Consider the following 19,048-nt stretch of genomic DNA (forward strand, 5'->3'; position numbering starts at 1 on the left):
ATTTTGATAAAGCCAAACCCAAGATAGCATTTAACCGCGAGGATTATAATGCACTTAAGAGTATATGGTATGGCAGTATCATGAAACAGCTAAAGGACATGGTTCCGAAAGCTGCAGACAGGCTCAGCTCATGCCAGAGCACCATCTCACACATTTCCAAGCACTCTGCTTCCAGGATTGATGAGGCCTTCCATAGGAGTGGCTGATAGGAACATATGTGTCCATTTTAGGTTAGGTATAGGCATATTACACCTAAGTAAGGGGTGGTTACACCGACTTACCCCAGCTGAGTGATTCAGCCAGTTGTGTCAAATATGGAGGCCAGGCCAGGGGTGGCACAATACGTGCTGCAGCCCCTGGTAGGCCTTGGAAGCACCTATGCCCTGGGTACCTGGGTACACTGTTACAGGGGCCAATAAGGTGAACCAGTTCCAATTTCGTTATGCACCTAAAATGCATGGGTTACAATTTAGAGAGAGAACAGCAGGCTGTGGGTCTGATTAGCAGGCCCACAGCCACATTAAGTCATAAACCAGTGAAGCAAAAAGCAAAAATTTGGGGTGACCATAGGATAGCAGACCCTACTCTCCTACACAACCCCCCCCCCCCAAACGCAGGGACATTAGACTAACCTTGACCAGTTGTGTCTTCATGTTCTAAGTGGAAGTACCTGGAGAGACCATCTGCATTACCATGGTCAGTCCCTGGGCGGTGCTCCACTGTAAAGTCCATCCCCTGTAGGGAAATGGACCACCTGAGCAGTTTGGGGTTTTCACCCTTCATCTGATTAAGCCATAAGAGGGGCTTATGGTCGGTCTGAATCTTGAAGTGAGTGCCAAACAAGTATGGTCTCAACTTCTTCAGGGCCCACACCACAGCAAAGGCCTCCCTCTCAATGGCTGACCAACGTTTCTCTCTGGGGGTCAGCCTTCTGCTAATGAAAGCAATGGGCTGGTCTTGACCATCTACATTAAGTTGTGAAAGCACAGCTCCCACTCCCAACTCAGAAGCATCTGTTTGGACAATAAACTCTCTTGAGTATTCAGGACTCTTCAGGATAGGTGAAGAGCACATGGCCTTCTTCAGGTCATCAAATGCCTTTTGACAGCTTACTGTCCACTGAACCTTTTTGGGCATCTTCTTAGATGTCAGATCATTAAGAGGAGTCACAATGGACCCATAGCTCTTAACAAACTTCCTGTAGTACCCAGTCAGGCCCAAGAAAGCTCTGACCTGAGTCTGGGTAGTTGGAGGAGTCCAGTCCTTTATGGTCTGAATCTTACTCTCCAGTGGTTGAACTTGGCCTCCACCCACAAGGTGGCCCAAGTACACAACCTTACTCTGCCCTATCTGGCACTTGGTTGCCTTGATAGTGAGGCCTGCCTTTTGCAGAGCCTCTAGCACTTCCTTCAGGTGGACCAGGTGATCCTCCCAGGTGGAGCTAAAGACAGCAATATCGTCCAGATATGCTGCACAAAAGTCATCCAACCCAGTAAGGACTTGATTCACCAACCTTTGGAAGGTGGCAGGTGCATTTTTCAAACCAAAGGGCATCACCACAAACTGATAATGCCCACTGGGGGTAGAAAATGCTGTTTTGGCTTTAGACTCCTCAGCTAACCTGATTTGCCAGTAGCCAGCTGTCAAGTCAAATGTGCTCAAATACTTGGCAGAAGCCAATTTGTCTATGAGCTCATCTGCCCTTGGAATTGGGTGTGCATCTGTCCTGGTGACAGCATTGAGTCCTCTGTAATCCACACAAAACCTCATCTCTCTCTTTCCATCTTTGGTGTGAGGTTTGGGGACCAGAACCACTGGGCTAGCCCAGGGGCTCTCTGAAGGCTCAATGACACCTAATTCCAGCATCTTTTGCACCTCAGCCTTGATACAGTCTCTGACATGGTCAGGCTGCCTGTAAATTTTGTTCTTTACAGGAAGACTATCACCAGTGTCCACCACATGGGTACACCAGTTAGTCTGACTGGGTGTCAGGGAGAACATATGTCGATATGACTGCAAAACTTGTCTACAGTCATGTTGCTGATGTTCAGTGAGGCTGCCATCTAAGGCCACACCATCAACTGAGCCATCCTCAGGATTCTGAGTCAGCAGGTCTGGGAGAGGGTCACTCTCTTCCTCCTGCCCCTCATCTGTAGCCATGAGCAAGCCCATGTCTCTCCTGTCAACATATGCTTTCAGCCTGTTAACATGGAGCACCTTGTGGGGGCTCCTGGGAGTTCCTAGGTCCACCAAGTAGGTAACCTCTCCCTTCTTTTCAATGATTGTATGGGGTCCAGACCATTTGTCTTGGAGTGCTGCTGGGGCCACTGGCTCCAACACCCATACTTTCTGTCCAGGCTGACACTCAGTCAAGACAGCCTTTTGGTCATGCCAGGCTATCTGCAATTCCTGGCTAGCCTCAAGGTTTTTGGATGCCTTCTCCATATACTCAGCCATCCTGGAGCGGAGACCAAGTACATAGTCCACTATGTCCTGCTTGGGCTTTTTGAGAGGTAACTTCCATCCTTCCCTCACCAGACATAGGAGTCCTCTTACAGGGTGCCCAAAAAACAATTCAAAGGGGCTGAAGCCAACCCCCTTTTGTGGGACCTCTCTGTAAGCAAACAGAAGGCAGGGCAGAAGGATATCCCATCTTCGCCTGAGCTTTTCAGGTAATCCTTTGATCATGCCCTTTAGGGTCTTGTTAAATCTTTCAACAAGCCCATTGCACTGTGGATGATAGGGAGTGGTGAACTTGTAGTTGACACCACATTCCTTCCACATAGCTGTCAAGTATCCTGACATAAAGTTTGCACCTCTATCAGATACTACCTCCTTAGGAAACCCCACTCTGGAGAAAACTCAAAGTAAGGCCCCGGCCACAACAGGAGCTGTTGTGGTCCTAAGTGGAATTGCCTCTGGGTACCTGGTGGCATGGTCCACCACCACCAGTATGAATCTGTGCCCAGATGCTGTAGGGGGATCCATTGGTCCAACAATGTCAATCCCTACCCTTTCAAAGGGCACCCCCACCACAGGTAGTGGTATCAGGGGGGCCTTTGTGGTACCACCTGCTTTGCCACTTGCTTGGCAGGTTACACAGGAGCCACAAAACTCCTTTGTATCTTCTGACATGTGAGGCCAGTGAAAATGACAGACAAGTCTGTCCCATGTTTTGTTCTGGCCTAGGTGTCCTGCTAAGGGAATATCGTGTGCCAAGGTAAGAAGGAAGCCCCTAAATTGCAGAGGTATGACCAACCTCCTGGTTGTACCAGGCTTGGGGTCTCGACCCTCTGAATAAAGGAGCCCATCATCCCAATAAACTTTATGGGTACCTTGAGAATTCCCAGCAGCCTCAGCAGCAGCCTGCTGTCTGAGGGGTTCAAGAGAAGGACAGGATAACTGAGCCTGCCCCAAGTCTGCCCTAGAAGGTCCCCCTGTCCCCAGAAACTCAACCTGATCAGGTTCAAGCTCTATAGGGACAGTTCCTTCAGGGGTCTCAGAATCATCTTCCTGTGAAGGCTGATCCTCACTTGTAGGCATTTGAGAAGGCACAGCCTTTACCCTCCTGTTCCTTGTCTTGGGAGGTACTTGGTCCATTGTTCCAGGATCCAAGACCTGAGGTTCAGAGAGGCACTTTTTGGCCTGTGACCTGGTCACAGCAAGGACATGTGATGATATCCCTAACATCTCTGCATGAGTCCTGTACTCAACTTCTGACCATAGAGAGCTCTCCAGGTCATTGCCCAACAAACATTCTACTGGGAGATCAGCACTAACCACAACTCTTTTTAGGCCAGTTACCCCTCCCCAGGAAAAGTTAACAATTGCCACACTATGTGTAGTAGTGACATTGCTGGCATTGGTCACCAGGTAATTATCACCTGGTATGTACTGTCCAGGGTCCACAAAGCTAGGTGTCACCATAGTGACACTGGCACATGTGTCCCTGTATGCTTGAGCCACTTTTTCATTAATTAAAGGTGTCTGTCTGTACTTGCCCAAATTATTGGGACTGACAGTAGGGGAAAAATCAATCTCCCCATCACAGATCAGAACAGCCTGTGTAGGAGTTCTGACTAGGCCAGAATCTCCATCAGCTCCCAAGGTGATACCCAGCACCCCCTTAGTCTGTGGACCAACACTGCCAACTGTGCTAGTGGGTGCAGGTGCCTTAGGGGCTGCAGTGTTGGGGGCTCCACCCTTTTTACAATCACTTGTCCAGTGAGTGGTGTTCTTGCAAAAGCTACACCAGGGTTTCTCTTTGACCTTCTTTCTTCTTCTTCTTGGAAGTTTGGGACCCACCCTCAGTATTAGTTTGGGGCCCTGTTGAAGACTTCTGGTCTTTAGCTTTCTGCTCCCCACCGTTCTGGTCTGTTTTCTTTTGGTCACCACCCTGGTTCTGGTTCTGGTTCTTTTGCTTAACTCTGGTTCTAACCCATTTGTCTGCCCTCTTTCCCAATTCTTGGGGAGAGGTTAGATCTGAGTCAACCAAATGTTGATGCAACTGCTGGTTCTGAGGTTTATTTAAAATCTGTTCTCTCATAAGCAAATTATACAATCCTTCATAGTCTGTAACCTTACTTCCCAGCAACCAGCCCTCCAGAGCCTTAGTGGCACATTCAACAAATTCAGACCAGTCCTGAGTCTGTGTCTTCTGGGTATCTCTGAACATTAACCTGTACTGTTCAGTGGTTAAGCCTAACCCATCAATCAGAGCACTCTTCAGGACTAGGTAGTTTCTAGAATCCCCATCACTAACTGTGAGGAGTCTGTCTCGGCCTCTACCTTCAAAGGAGAGCCACAAGATTGCTGCCCACTGCTCCTGAGGGACCTGCTGTACTTTGCAAGCTCTCTCAAGTGCAGTCATCCAATTGTGGATATCATCCCCAAATTTGTAGGGGGGCACAATCTTACTCAGGTTTCTATTGTCATAGGGTTTCAAACAAGAAGCCCTATTCAGCCTGCATGCTATGGATCTCAGACTCCGTAACTCAAGGGGCCATACCTTATATTGGCTCACCAAACGGCCAGATCAAGCCAGTGCTGCGTTACAGGTCCGGACATGCCTTCAGACATACAAACAATGGTGTGCACAGACTACAACACATAAAAAAATTGTGTGAAAGCAAGGAAAGTACCTCACGGACGTAACACCCGAGGGGGTTCCCGGTCTATAAATGATCGGTCTACCCACTTCTCATCATCGGTTACTTTCCTTGCTAGGAGGATGAAAAGGAATGTGCCAGAAACGAGTGCACAAAACAGAAAAGAGAAATGAGAGAGGGAGTGTATAATTACACTACCTAGTAGGATAGAGAAAGTGTTTGGAAAAAGATTGACAAGTACCTACACCCAACACCAACAAACATAAATATAAAATAGTGAGGTTTGGCTGGCTGAATCGATTTTATTCTGGTGCTGCCAAACTTCACTTTTTTAAAAAAATGGTTAAATTGATACCATTAATGTTGTAACTGGACCAACATGTTTCATTGCCTTTTCATTGGCAATTTCATCAGGGCAAATGGTTGGGTCTCTTATTCTTTATCCTCCATAATTCATATGGGAACCTTGTGCTCGCACTTCATGAGTATACCGTCGAGCATCAAAAGAACGTCGTGTCAAAAGATCACGGATCCGTCTTGGAGACTCCTCAATGTGAGTCACCGCTGCCGAGTCCCTCCGGAAGCGCCGGAGGGACTCGGCAGCGGTGACTCACATTGAGGAGTCTCCAAGACGGATCCGTGATCTTTTGACACGACGTTCTTTTGATGCTCGACGGTATACTCATGAAGTGCGAGCACAAGGTTCCCATATGAATTATGGAGGATAAAGAATAAGAGACCCAACCATTTGCCCTGATGAAATTGCCAATGAAAAGGCAATGAAACATGTTGGTCCAGTTACAACATTAATGGTATCAATTTAACCATTTTTTAAAAAAAGTGAAGTTTGGCAGCACCAGAATAAAATCGATTCAGCCAGCCAAACCTCACTATTTTATATTTATGTTTGTTGGTGTTGGGTGTAGGTACTTGTCAATCTTTTTCCGAACACTTTCTCTATCCTACTAGGTAGTGTAATTATACACTCCCTCTCTCATTTCTCTTTTCTGTTTTGTGCACTCGTTTCTGGCACATTCCTTTTCATCCTCCTAGCAAGGAAAGTAACCGATGATGAGAAGTGGGTAGACCGATCATTTATAGACCGGGAACCCCCTTGGGTGTTACGTCCGTGAGGTACTTTCCTTGCTTTCACACAATTTTTTTATGTGTTGTAGTCTGTGCACACCATTGTTTGTATGTCTGAAGGCATGTCCGGACCTGTAACGCAGCACTGGCTTGATCTGGCCGTTTGGTGAGCCAATATAAGGTATGGCCCCTTTAGTTACGGAGTCTGAGATCCATAGCATGCAGGCTGAATAGGGCTTCTTGTTTGAAACTCGTTGAGTGGGGGACTGCCCTACATAGCCTCCTCTTCCCCTGGTATCCCTTTTGACTGATTTATTCTATTGTCATAGGACCTGTCTTTATCCTTAGGGATAGTGCTGCCACCAGTGGATCCTAATCCACTCTCTCTAGGCTGCCTTGCTCTAGCAAGTTTCTCTTTGGCCAGGGCAACTTCTAATTCTTGCTTCTGGATCCTAAGTTCAGCCTCTCTCATTTTGGCCTCATGTTCCCTTCTCTGAGGGCTAGTCAACTCCCTTCTGGAGTTGCCATGAGAACCTCTAGAAACATGGGAAGTATTGGATTCACCTGAGTGATTCCTCCTCCTCCTATGCTCCTGGTTAAGTCCACTTGGGGGTCTGAATGAGTTGGACCCACCTTCAGTCCCAAGTAACCTTAAGTTAGCCTGGTTAAGCCTGCTGACTAACACCTGGCTATTTCTACCATCATCAGAATCACTTTCCTCCCCCTCCTCCTCTTCTTCCTCATCCTCTGGCTGAGTATCTCCAGTGACCTGGTCTTCCTCATCTATCTGGATGACAGGGGCAGGGGCATCAGTGTTATCATCTTAAGTGGGAGAGCCTCCATCTCCAGTCCCTGAGGGGCCTGGTTTGGGGGTCTTTAGAGCTTCAGACTGGTCTAACAGCTCTCTGAGGTGTCCTGCTGTAGGAGTAGGACCTGTTTTGATTCCTCTCATGGAACACAGTTGCCTCAGTTCCTTAAAAGGAAAGATAGCAAATTTGGATGGTGCCCTTGGAGGGTCACTCTCAACAGAGATAGGTCCAGTGGATCCCTCTGCTCCAGACATTGCTCTAGTGTGGTGGATGTGTTGCAATCTACCTACACTTGTGTTTTCCTACAAAACCTATCTAGTAGTTGTAGTCAGGGTGTGCTACTCCCTATCCTCTACAACAACTAAGTTCAGTAGAGCTTAAGTATACTACTCTTGTTTTAGTGTACCTATCAGGTACCTGTATGATCTTTCAAATGATACTCTCAAAGATTGTAATGGTAAAACAACAGCAAGCTCAAATCCCAATCCGCTGCTCACCAATGTGAGAAGTTGGCCTGGTATGTGATGCTCACTAGTTCTAGTGATCACCTTGTACCATGCCAAGCAACCCTTATGGTGCAGGTTGTAAAGTCAACCTTATAGACAAGCTATCCTAGGGGTAGCATGGACTAAGCAGTCTTAGGCTAAACTCTGTAAAGGCATGTGAAGCAAGCTGTTTTACCATACACAATCCCTTGAATACCAAATGAAAGGACACCACACAGATATATATTTAAAATATATATAGATTTATTAACTACAATTACTCCCTGGACTCTTTATGAGCACAGAAGCACAAGCGTTAAAAACAAGACAGTTTAAAATACACAAAAGTTGCACAATATGGATGAGCCCTAGGGGCCACCTAAACCATATACTAAGAAAGTGGTATAAGAGATACCAATCGAAAAGGAAGTAGGCCTAGGGCCTTGGGAATCGCTGGAGCTGTTCGGGACTAGCAGTGACTAAGTCGGGAAAGGCCCGCGGGACTCGGGTGCAATGTTTAAAGTGCACGCACTCACCAATGCAAAGTCTATGGTGCGTAAACAGTACAAAGTTAGTTAAAAAGGAACCTTCCGAGTGACCTAAAGGAATGAAACTTAAGACACAGACACTAGAGGTGTGTACCAGTGTGGGAACACCTGCGGTGCTGAGTTACCTCACCCACAGGGCGCGGGTGCATAGGGTCGAAGTAGTGTCGGGTTTCGTCACGCTGGTCCATGGTGCTTGGAGCGGAAGATGCTGCAGGCTGCTCGATGTGAAGAGTTCCGGTGGATCCAAGGGTGGATCTGAACTTGTGAAGACCTGAAAGCAGAGGGGACAATGTTCAAAGCCACTAGCCAGTGACTACCGTGGAACCAGACTGGAACCAGGCGATGTTGGGTGCAAACAGGCGTTGAGGTGTAGCTTCTCTCTGCAGCCACGTAGACACGAGGGGTCGAGGACGTCCAGGAGTCGGTCACGAGCTGTCCCACGCAGGCTTCTCGCTGTTGGCGGTATCGGCAACTTGATTTAAGCAAACAGGCCTTGGCTAATGCAAGCCACGCAGGAATCAAAAAAGGCTTATCACTCGGACCAGCAAGGTCAGAGCGGGTGTTCCCTTTTACAGGAGCAAGGGCAAGTCTGGAGCAACCAGACCCGTAGTGTAAATTGAAGGTTTTGTTGCCAAGATGGCCGCTAGCCACGTGGCAAGTGGCCGGGATGGCGCATCGAGTGGCATGATGCAAAAGGGCCCCACGCAGATCATGGAGATGCTGGGGGGCTGATCTTCGGTGCAAGGGCTGCTCGGTGGTAGGGGTTCTCAGTCCCCAAAGCACAATGTCGAGGGTACCTCTGATGCTGCACAGTCAGCTTTTCGGGGGTCTTCCAAGAAGTCCGGTCCCACGTCTCTCGGTGCCTCCACAGGTCCCTTCTTTGCAGGGACTGTGGATCGGGCGGTAAGAAGTCTGGGAGTCTGGGTCTTGTCAGGCTCTGGCCTCGGGCTCCGGCAGGAGGTGGCGGCAAAGCAGACGTCGAGTAGCTGGTTGGTGCCTGTGTTCACAGGGTGGTCACTCCTTGGCCACAAGGGAGATTCTCTTCCGTCTTCTGAGCAGCAGAATGTCGAAGTCCAGTCTTCTTCTGTATTTCAAGTTGATTCAGGATGATCTGAAGTCTCAGGACACAGCTCCCACTCTTATTCGAATCTGGGGGGCCGGATCACCTACTAGGTCCCTCCTCTGGGTGGAACCAGGAAGGGGAGTGGTTACACCCCCTTTCCTTTGTCCAGTTTCGCGCCAGGACTGGGGCAGGAAAGCCCCAGCACCGGTTTGAACTGGCCTATGCACAGGGACACCTTGTGTGCCCCAGGCATGTCTGATTCTATTCAGCCCTGTCCTACCCAATACACAAAATCCTGTCTGGGGTGGTGCTGGCACCTCCCAAGGCAGGAAACCCTTTGTCCAAGCTGCCCTCGCTGGAAGGACTCCCAGCAACAGGAGGTCAGACTTGTGTCTGTGGTGGCAGCATCCATTTTGTGATGCTGAGGCTCTGTTTAACTTTAACCGGGGTTCAGGTTAGGTACATGTCGTGTCCCTCTAGAAGGGTGGAATGCTACCCCCGTCGCCAGAACTGGCGAGGGGGTAGTATTCCAATTCGTATGACACCTTACTCGACATGTTTTGATAAAGCCAAACCCAAGATAGCATTTAACCGCGAGGATTATAATGCACTTAAGAGTATATGGTACGGCAGTATCATGAAACAGCTAAAGGACATGGTTCCGAAAGCTGCAGACAGGCTCAGCTCATGCCAGAGCACCATCTCACACATTTCCAAGCACTCTGCCTCCAGGATTGATGAGGCCTTCCATAGGAGTGGCTGATAGGAACAAATGTGTCCATTTTAGGTTAGGTATAGGCATACTACACCTAAGTAAGGGGTGGTTACACCGACTTACCCCAGCTGAGTGATTCAGCCAGTTGTGTCAAATATGGAGGCCAGGCCAGGGGTGGCACAATACGTGCTGCAGCCCCTGGTAGGCCTTGGAAGCACCTATGCCCTGGGTACCTGGGTACACTGTTACAGGGGCCAATAAGGTGAACCAGTTCCAATTTCGTTATGCACCTAAAGTGCATGGGTTACAATTTAGAGAGAGAACAGCAGGCTGTGGGTCTGATTAGCAGGCCCACAGCCACATTAAGTCATAAACCAGTGGAGCAAAAAGCAAAAATTTGGGGTGACCATAGGATAGCAGACCCTACTCTCCTACAGGCCATTCCAGCCTCCATGTTAGCAGCTTCTTTGTTAGCTCATTCTTCCTCTCTAGCAGCCATGAGCACTCATTCCAAACTGTCTTGTTCAGCATGCAGTCTTAAGGATTCAGAGAGGCACCCATCTATTATTCCGAGATGCATTGCCTCTTCGTCACTGAACTTGTTGAGCTTGCAATGCTTAATGAGCAAATCCAAGCATTCTACAAGCTCATCCACTGTATCACCAGATTTCTGCCATTCTTAGTTGAAAATGTACCTTTCATAGTCTATATTTGGCACTGGATTGAACTTGGTGTTTAACGCCTCTTTTATTTGGCAGTAAGTCACTCTATCACCATGTGATATTTTCTTTATAACCTCTTTTAATCCTTCACCTGCCAAAGTCTTCAAATATGTAATGCCCTTTTTGTCATTTGCTTCTTCCAGAACATCAATGAAATCATTGAATGTTTTTATCCAGGCAGTCCATCTGTTGCCAGATTTCAGCTTTTTGGTGATATCAAAGAGGCAGTGGTTTTAGGAATGCACCAGCGCTGTATTTGATGCTCTTTTCAGCAGCCATTGGAAAAACAAAACTTCAATCAATCAATCAGGGGTTTGTTAAGCACAGCTACTTACCCGGAAGGGTCTCAAGGCACTGGGGAGGACAGGGGGGTCTGCAGGTCCTAAGCACTCACGGAGTGACGTCGCAGGTGAGTCAGCGGACTTCCATGGCCCACCAGGGTATGAGCAGTTCCGGACGCTCATGGCGATTAGTGGATAGCCAGGTCCTGAGGTCCTTCAGGAACTTGGAGAGAGTTGGTGTCTTTCGCAGGTGGGAATGGAGGGTGTTCCATGCCTTGGCCCTGAGGAAGGAGAAGGAACGACCTCCAGTTCTGTTTTTTTTTATAAGCGGTACCATGGTGATGGAAAGCTGGGCTGAGCGGGGGGATCTTTGTGGTGCGTCGAACGAAAGGCAGTGGTTCATGTAGGTGGGGCCAGTGTTGTGGAGGGCTTTGTGGGCTTGGGTGAGAAGTTCGAAACGTATTCACTTCTCGACGGGGAGCCAATGTAGTGCCTGCAGATGTTGGATGATGTGGCAATGGTGCTGTAGGTGGAGGACTAGTATGGCGGCAGTGTTCTGGATCTTCACTATTTCGACTGCTGCCCATGGCCTTTCAGTTGGTCCGGCGGGATCCCACAGCCTCCATACTTTTTGCTTGGGTGACGGCACCTGGTGCTGAGATCGGATGGCTATATTTACTCCAGTTCTGGTAAATGGAATCACATTCTCTATATATGGTTATCGCTGCCTCCAATTTTTCTCTGCATTTATATGCTTCCACTCACAGCGTTCTCTTGCAGTTGGCTGTCACCACTGGTTGCACTTTCTATACCTAGTCCTTCCTGCTTTAGCGTTTTCATTTGCATCAGGAACATTTCTGATTCTAGAACTTTATTACATCATTGCCTTTAGTGCTTTTTGGTACCTAGCTGTCACTGCCTTATAAGTTGTTGTATCGTATGAATGACAGCTCTGCGTTATGCTGTGGTGCAATAACTCTTATATCAGCTTTACAGGCAAATTTCTAGCCAAACACAAACAACTTTTGGTAAGGCCTTTGCCGTCTTCACAGACCTTGCACTGGCTGGAGTGGCACTTATCTCCATATACACTAACCATTGTTTTTTAACTTTGACTGAGGCACACGTGGTATGTACCAAGGAATACTCTCCAGGAGAGCACTCTCAGTTATTTGGGTTGTGAGTCTTACGGAATCCTCACTTGTCGCCTGCTCATCCTTCCAATCACAAGCATGTAAATAATCACACTACACCCCTCCAATCACTTATGTCACTATTCTATGGGACCAGAAGGGTCCCGGTATCTCTAAAACATACAACACTACAGCAACACTTGCATCACTCCTGCATCCCCACATCTTGAGACTGCCGTATTGCCTTTAGAACCGCCGCTACACAACACTATTCCCGATGCAAGCTCCTAGCTTCCCCGTCGAAGGCAGCCTCGACAACAAAACCAAAACTCTGCACTGCAGCTTCAATGCTCATTGGAATCGACACATTGTCCTGGCTGCGACTCACACCCTCGACACCGGCCTTCACATCATAAGCCTGTTGTCAGGATCCTCAACATCAACGCAACAGGACCTTTCACCGCGGCCTCGCTGTATCTCGAAACCAACAATTTGTCCCTGTTGAGTTACACATCTTTGACGCTGATCCATGCAGCCGTCCACAATCTGGGATTTCAGGTACTTTGTTTGAGAGGGCTTAGCTGGTTTCCTGTAGCTTGTCCACGCTCCATTATGATCAGCCTGAACTTTTGACTTTGTCCCGGTCCTGCGCGAACAGTTATCCACAGTTAGCGATTTATGATTCTTAGCTCTATTTTTCTACAACACTTAGACATTTAATATCTCCAGTTTTTCTTATTGGATTTTTTGCATTTACGTCTTGTTTTATTTATTATAGTTTGATGTTTTGTTCTATCCTGGTGTGGTATTTTTGTGTGTGGTGTTTCCACTGTTTTATAGTTTGAAGTGTTGCACAAAACTAAAGGTTTTGGAACTCAGATCAATGCTCCCTGCTACTCGAAGTAATAAGACACATATTTATTTGGTCACTAATATTGACATCTTTTCCTGAGAGTGTCTTGAGTGTAGTTGTGACTCCAATCTACATTATGGTGTGAGGTTTTGGTTTGCTCAATTACTGTGACCTTCAGTTTTAATTGCTAATCCGAACTAGATAGTATTATCCAACTCTCACTTCTAAGTGATTGGTGATTTGCCCTGTATGCCTTTACTGAAGCTCTGCCTTCTGAGATAATGGTCAAACTGTGCTGAGCTCTGGTGTTTCTCTTGCTCAGTGATACTTGACAACTTTCTAGCCTAATGTCCTGTAATATGTCTTCCAGTATCTGTGTGGTCAAGGTTCTATGCAGTTGAATGATCAGAAGTGTGAAAGCTGTTGTAGCCATGTCTGGATATGTGCCTGTGCACGTGTCAAGGTGTAGGCTGATTTTTGATGTTGAATGGTAACTCGAGAATAAAATGCTAATGCAGAATAGTGAGTAGCTTGCCCTACTGCTGTCTTTCATTTGGATCTTCATGGTTGTATAGGTGCAAAAAGGAGGGTTACTGGGGTATGGTTCAGTACCCCCAATATAACCATTTCGGAGTTCAGAAGGTAAATGACCTCTAAAGCTGCCTTTAAGTATGCTTTTATCTGGACACATTTGTGGTGTGTTCGAAGACAGGGGTCAACTGCTAGACTATATCTTCTGACAAATTCTTGCTTATTCTTTTAAAATGGAGAATGGTGTTTACTTTTAATTTCAAAGATAGAATATTTTGTAAGGTGAACTTTCTGACAATCTTGTCAAAGTAGTGAGAGTGATAGGAAATGTGTAGAATGTCAGTTTTGTTTCAAACTCACAACATTTTTTAAATATCTGTAAATAAACTGTACAACTATTTCAAAATGTATTATCAATTTCGAAAGCACAAATGTAATTCTATAAATTTTGTAGTTCAGAACTGTGATGAAAGCAAAGATGTTAATGGGATCAAAACAAATCAGACACTTGATGATGTGCAAATAATAAATATTTGCTGAAACCAATTTCATACATTTTCATTTTCACGCTATGGTTTATCAGTAAAACTGCCTGTCAGCGCGAATTTGGTAGTCATTTTAATGGAAAATCTGCTGTCTGTTAAATGATAGATTTGTGACAGTGTGCTCCAAAGGGCACTATTGGCTATATACCACACCCTTACCATTTCTTTGCTAAATGGGCGTGGCTTATTTGATATACTTACTCTTTGTGTGGCACATGGATTTTCACAATTCCTATAATTTCAGTCATGTAACATTGATGGCTGCACCTCCACTCTGAAAATTCTTCCAGCACGACTGCATGGCTGCACTGAAATTACCAAAACTAGAGTTTATGCTTCAATAATTAACTTGCAGTCACCTTTGATGGAAATCCATGTCAGAACTGCCATAAATCAGGTAAAAGTTAGAAGCAGCACATCAACACATCTTGTCTGAATATTTCACTGAATTTGGTACTTACTTTGTTTATTTACAAGATAAACGGTCCATGAGGTGAAAAGAATCCCAAGTGCTGTAATGGAGGCTGAGATTAGAAGGCGATTTAAAATGCATGAAGACATTTTTTGGAAGAAAGCATCTGAAAATTTGAAAAAAGATAGACACCCCGTTAACTTCATCAAAAGATTCACAGAGGGCAGATAGTGCTAATATTTTATCTTTCTCCAACAACAGAGAGCACAATAAGAACATTAATTATCACCTGTGGCTATCTCTCAGAAATCCAACCAGGCTATGCCAGAAAGATCAACCCATTAAAAAAGACATAGCAGATTAACCTTCTGGTGGGCTAACCACTGATTTTATTTATGGCAAATGGTGCATAAATGTGACCAGTAGAATCTCCTTTGCCTTAGCCAGACAGTACTGCAATGTGTAGAGGTGATGCTGCCAGCATTGTTTGCGGTTCAGTCTAGAGCGGGTGACTGGCCTGGAAGTCTTACAGGGTTCCAATCATGAAAAACCAACACAGAAAGGGTGCCCCCAACCAGCATGCTAAGCAGACTGGATGTGTGGGCTTGGCACTGACAATAAGCCCTCATGGCAGGTACATTTCCAATGTCGATATTTAATTTTCAAATTCCTGCCAGCCAAAATTGCTGCAGATTTTCAGATGGAGTTTTTTCCCGTATTGTCTCATCTGAAGCAGATTCAGAACTTTGGCTATGGAATCTTATTACTCTGGATAACTCTAAATCGATAACAGGCTGCATTTATGCCACTACTATTTGTTCTGGAGTCTGGCCTCTTAGAGAAAATTAGAAACTCATAATCAATCAATCAAGACACTTGTAGAGTGCACGACTCACCCATGATGGTCTGAAGGCGCTAACGGGCGGGGGCAGCTATAGGCCGAACAGCCAGGTCTTGAGACATCTCCTGAAGGTCAGCAGGTCCTGGGTCTGCCGCAGATGGGCGGGGAGGATGTTCCATGTCTTTGCGGTGAGGTGGGAGAAGCTTCTGCCGCCGGTGGTCAATCGGCAAATATGTGGGACTGTGGCGAGGGCAAGGTCGGTGGAGCGGAGCTAGTGGTTCGGGTGTAGAAGGACAGTCATTCGTTGAGGTATGCTGGTCCGGTGTTGTGGAGTGCTTTGTGAGCATGGGTGAGGAGTTTGAAAGTGATCCTCTTGTTGATCGGGAGCCAATGCAGATCTCCTAGGTGGGTGGGGATGTGGCTGTGGCGGGGGAGTCTGAGGATTAAGCGTGTTGAGGTTTTCTGTACGCGTTGGAGTCTTTTCTTGAGTGTGGTTGTGGTTCCTGCATAGAGGGGGTTACCGTAGTCCAGCCTGCTGCTGACGAATGCTTGGGTGACTGTTCTCCTGGTTTTGGTGGGGATCCATCTGTAGACTTTGTGGAGCATTCAGAGGGTGTTCAAGCAGGAGGAGGAGACGGCATTGACTTGCTGGGTCATAGAGAGCGTTGAGTCCAGGATGAACCACAGATTGCGTGCGTGGTTAGTGGGTGTTGGGCAGCTCCCAGCGAGGTAGGCCACAAGGAGTCGTCCCATGTGGAGGGGTGAAGCCAAGGATGAGGACCTGCGTCTTGTCTGAGTTCAGTTTTAGTCTACTGGTCTTCATCCAGTCTGCGACTGCCTTCATTCCCTCGTGGAGGTTGGAATTGGTGACGGCCGGGTCTTTGCTTCGGATCGGAACGGGGGAGGCGGACTCTCTGGGTTCTGCTGTTGAGGCAGGAGGTGATCCAGCCCAGGGTTTTTCCCCGGATCCCTGCGTCGTGGAGGCTTGTGCATAGGGTGTGGTGGAGGACAGTATCGAAGGTGGCCGAGAGGTCCAGGAGGATGAGGTCCTCGGTTTTGCCCTTGTCCAGTATGGTCCTGATCTCAGCAGTTGCGGCTATGAGTGCGGTCTTGGTGCTGTGGTTGCTGCAGAAGCCGGATTGGGAGGAGTCCAGGATGTTGTTCTCCTCCAGGAAGAGGGTCAGTTGTCTGTTGGCGGTCTTCTGGATCACTTTGGCCGTGAACGGGAGCAGGGAGATGGGTCGGAAGTTTTTGAGGTCCTTTGGGTCCTCCTTGGGTTTCTTGAGGAGGGCGTTGATCTCAGCATGTTTCCAGCTCTCTGGGAAGGTGGCGGTCTTGAAGTATCTGTTGATGAACTTTCCGAGTTGTGGTACCATGTTGAAGCTTGCCTTGTTGAAGATGTGGTGGGGGCAGGGGTCGGAAGGTGAGCCAGCGTGGATGGTGTTCATGATTTTGATGGTGTCTTCATCGTTGGCGCTGTTTCAGGAGAGCAGAAGGTTGGGGAGTTTCATGGGAGTAGAGTCGGCGGTGTTGTCGTTGTCTGTCATCTGCTCCTGAGTGTCGAAGCTGTTGTGGATGTCTGTGACCTTGCGGTGGAAGAAGGTACCAGAGAGTCGCCGAGTTCTTGTGATGCTGGCACGTCATTGGAGCTGGTGCTGGGGGTGGCGAGTCCTTTCACGATGTTGAAGAGCTCTTTGCTGTTGTGTGCATTGTTGTCGATGCGTTCCTTGAAGGAGTTTCTTTTGGCGGATAGGATGAGTTGGTGGTGTTTGCGTCTGGGTCTCGTGAGGGCAGTGTGGTTGTCAGGTGTCTAGTCCTTGCGCCATTGCTTCTTGAGTCTTTGGCAGGTGTGCTTGGCGTTCTGGAGGTCGGCGTTGAACCAGGTGGCTCTCGAGTCGGTGTGCCTGTTGGAGGGTTTCTTTATTGGCGCTAGGGTGTTGGCGCAGAGGTTGATCCATTGTCTGAAGTTGTGGGCTGCTGCTTTGGTCTCAGAGGGTTTGGGTTGAGGGGCTCGGGCGTGAGTGGCAATGAGCTGGTCTTCGGTGACTTTCTTCCAGCTGCGGTGTGGAATGCGTTGTGGTTGGTTGTGTGCAGTGGGTTTCTCGAAGATGAAGTGGATGCAGTGGTGGTCGGTCCAGTGGAGTTCGGGGGTTCCTGTGGATGATGGCGATTACTCCTCCTGGTTTGTTGTTGTTCCAGTGCCTGCAGGTGATCTTGTAGTGATCCGGGATGGCTATGGCTATGTCCGGTGCCGAGGAGGTGTGTGTAAAAATTACTCTATTTGATTTAGTTTAAATCATAAAAAGAGCGGCATAACCGCTAATACGCGTAAAATTCATGAGCAGGGTACAGATTAATTGATCAATTCTCGTTAAAATTCTCATAATGAAAGCTTTTTTAAAACAGAGTACAATTGATTCATTCAATCTTCTAATAGCGAGTCATGCTATAAAATTCTTGTGTAGACTGCGGACTGATTAACTGCACTTTATCACCTTGCATGGCTTGCCAGTTCAAGTTCTCTGTCTCTTTTTTCTAGTTCATTTGCAGCTAAACTCGAAAAGTTTCTTGCTTTACATGCCAATTGTACTGTCGAGCCTCCTAAACATTTTATTACGGCAGATCTACAACTCCTTATTTGTTCTCTTTTCATTATTGGCCGCAAGAGTTCTTTCCGTATGGATAATAATGCCGGACAAATGCAAAGTAGGTGGAGCAATGATTCATCTCCTTGTCCACAAGGCGGCACTCCATTGAGGACCAAGTCTGTTTCCATTTTGGGCTTAGGTCTTTAGATGAATAAACTCCCAGTCTCTGCAAAGTCAGTTGCTGCTTTTTGCGATTTGCAAAATGTTCCGACAGGTATGATTGAAGCTTTAACATTTTATATGTTGGCAACACCATCTATGCGTTGATTTTCGTGGTCAATGAGGCTTTGTCCTTTTCTGGAGATATTTGATTGATCATTTTGTTGGCTATTCGTTTGAACTCCGGATAGGATGGTATTGTGTGCCAAGCTTCCTACCTTTAAAGCTTCAATCGATTGCTTTAAAAAAATGGATAAACCGAGTTTCTCAATCTGGATTGCCTTTCAACCTCCAGCCAGCAGTAGTGTGCCAGAGACTCTTCCTCCGCTGCCCGCATTCTCCAGTAGTATTTTACCAGCGCTCCTTGTCTTGATGAGATCTGTTTTTTTAAACCGAATTCTAATCTAATTCGGGCTTGAGGAATGTGGCGCGGAATTGTGAATAGATTTTTGAAGAGGCTGGTTTGGGCGATGTTCTGAATTATTGCGTCTTTTGTGTTTAGGAGTTCTGAACTGTACGTGATTGATGGTAAAAATGTTGCTGCCAAAACCTATAATAAGTGGGTTGTCGAACAGCCACTAAGTTTTTTTTGCAAGGTTTTGAATGCAAATAATAGCTGTTTTGCTTTTGTTTCCCTCCTGATCCAGGCAGTTGCTGTTGATCGACCTAGTGGATTTTGGTATCTTTTTGTGTGGGGTTTGAAAAACACATAACCTTAGTTTTTTTAAAGTTTATATCTAATTGAGTTGAAGCTGTATATTCTGCTAGTTGGTTTATCAGTCGTGGGAGGCCCCGGGGCGTTTGAGATAACAACACAATGTCGTTGACGTATTGCAGAATTACTATTCTCACATTCCCCAGTTTTGGGGGTCCCCTAATATTTAATGTAAGTTATTATCTAAGTCGGCTGTATATACACCTTAAATAAACAGGGGGCTAGAATGCACCCCTGTTTTAAGCCATTGATGGTGGTTATTTTGTTTGTTAAATTTCGACCGTTCCCGATTTTTATTTGAACCCATGTTTTTGAATAGAGGTTAATTTTTGCCTTCAGTAGGTTTGTGGGGACTCCCCAGGATTTCATTTTTGCCCACATGGCTGATCTAGGG

The 19,048-nt window shown here is 46.8% G+C and overlaps 1 protein-coding gene across 1 annotated transcript in view; it reads right to left on the reverse strand.

Moving 5' to 3' along the window:
• LOC144752847 (butyrophilin subfamily 1 member A1-like) overlaps positions 1 to 19,048 on the reverse strand; it is a 662,516-nt gene that overhangs the window by 420,459 nt on the left and 223,009 nt on the right. Inside the window, exon 4 of the mRNA XM_078640685.1 lies at positions 14,341 to 14,457. Coding sequence (XP_078496811.1) covers positions 14,341 to 14,457 — 117 coding nt within the window. The remainder of the gene's footprint in view (positions 1 to 14,340; positions 14,458 to 19,048) is intronic.

The sequence above is a fragment of the Lissotriton helveticus genome, chromosome 5_1, assembly GCF_964261635.1.
Source record: "Lissotriton helveticus chromosome 5_1, aLisHel1.1, whole genome shotgun sequence".
NCBI lineage: Eukaryota > Metazoa > Chordata > Amphibia > Caudata > Salamandridae > Lissotriton > Lissotriton helveticus.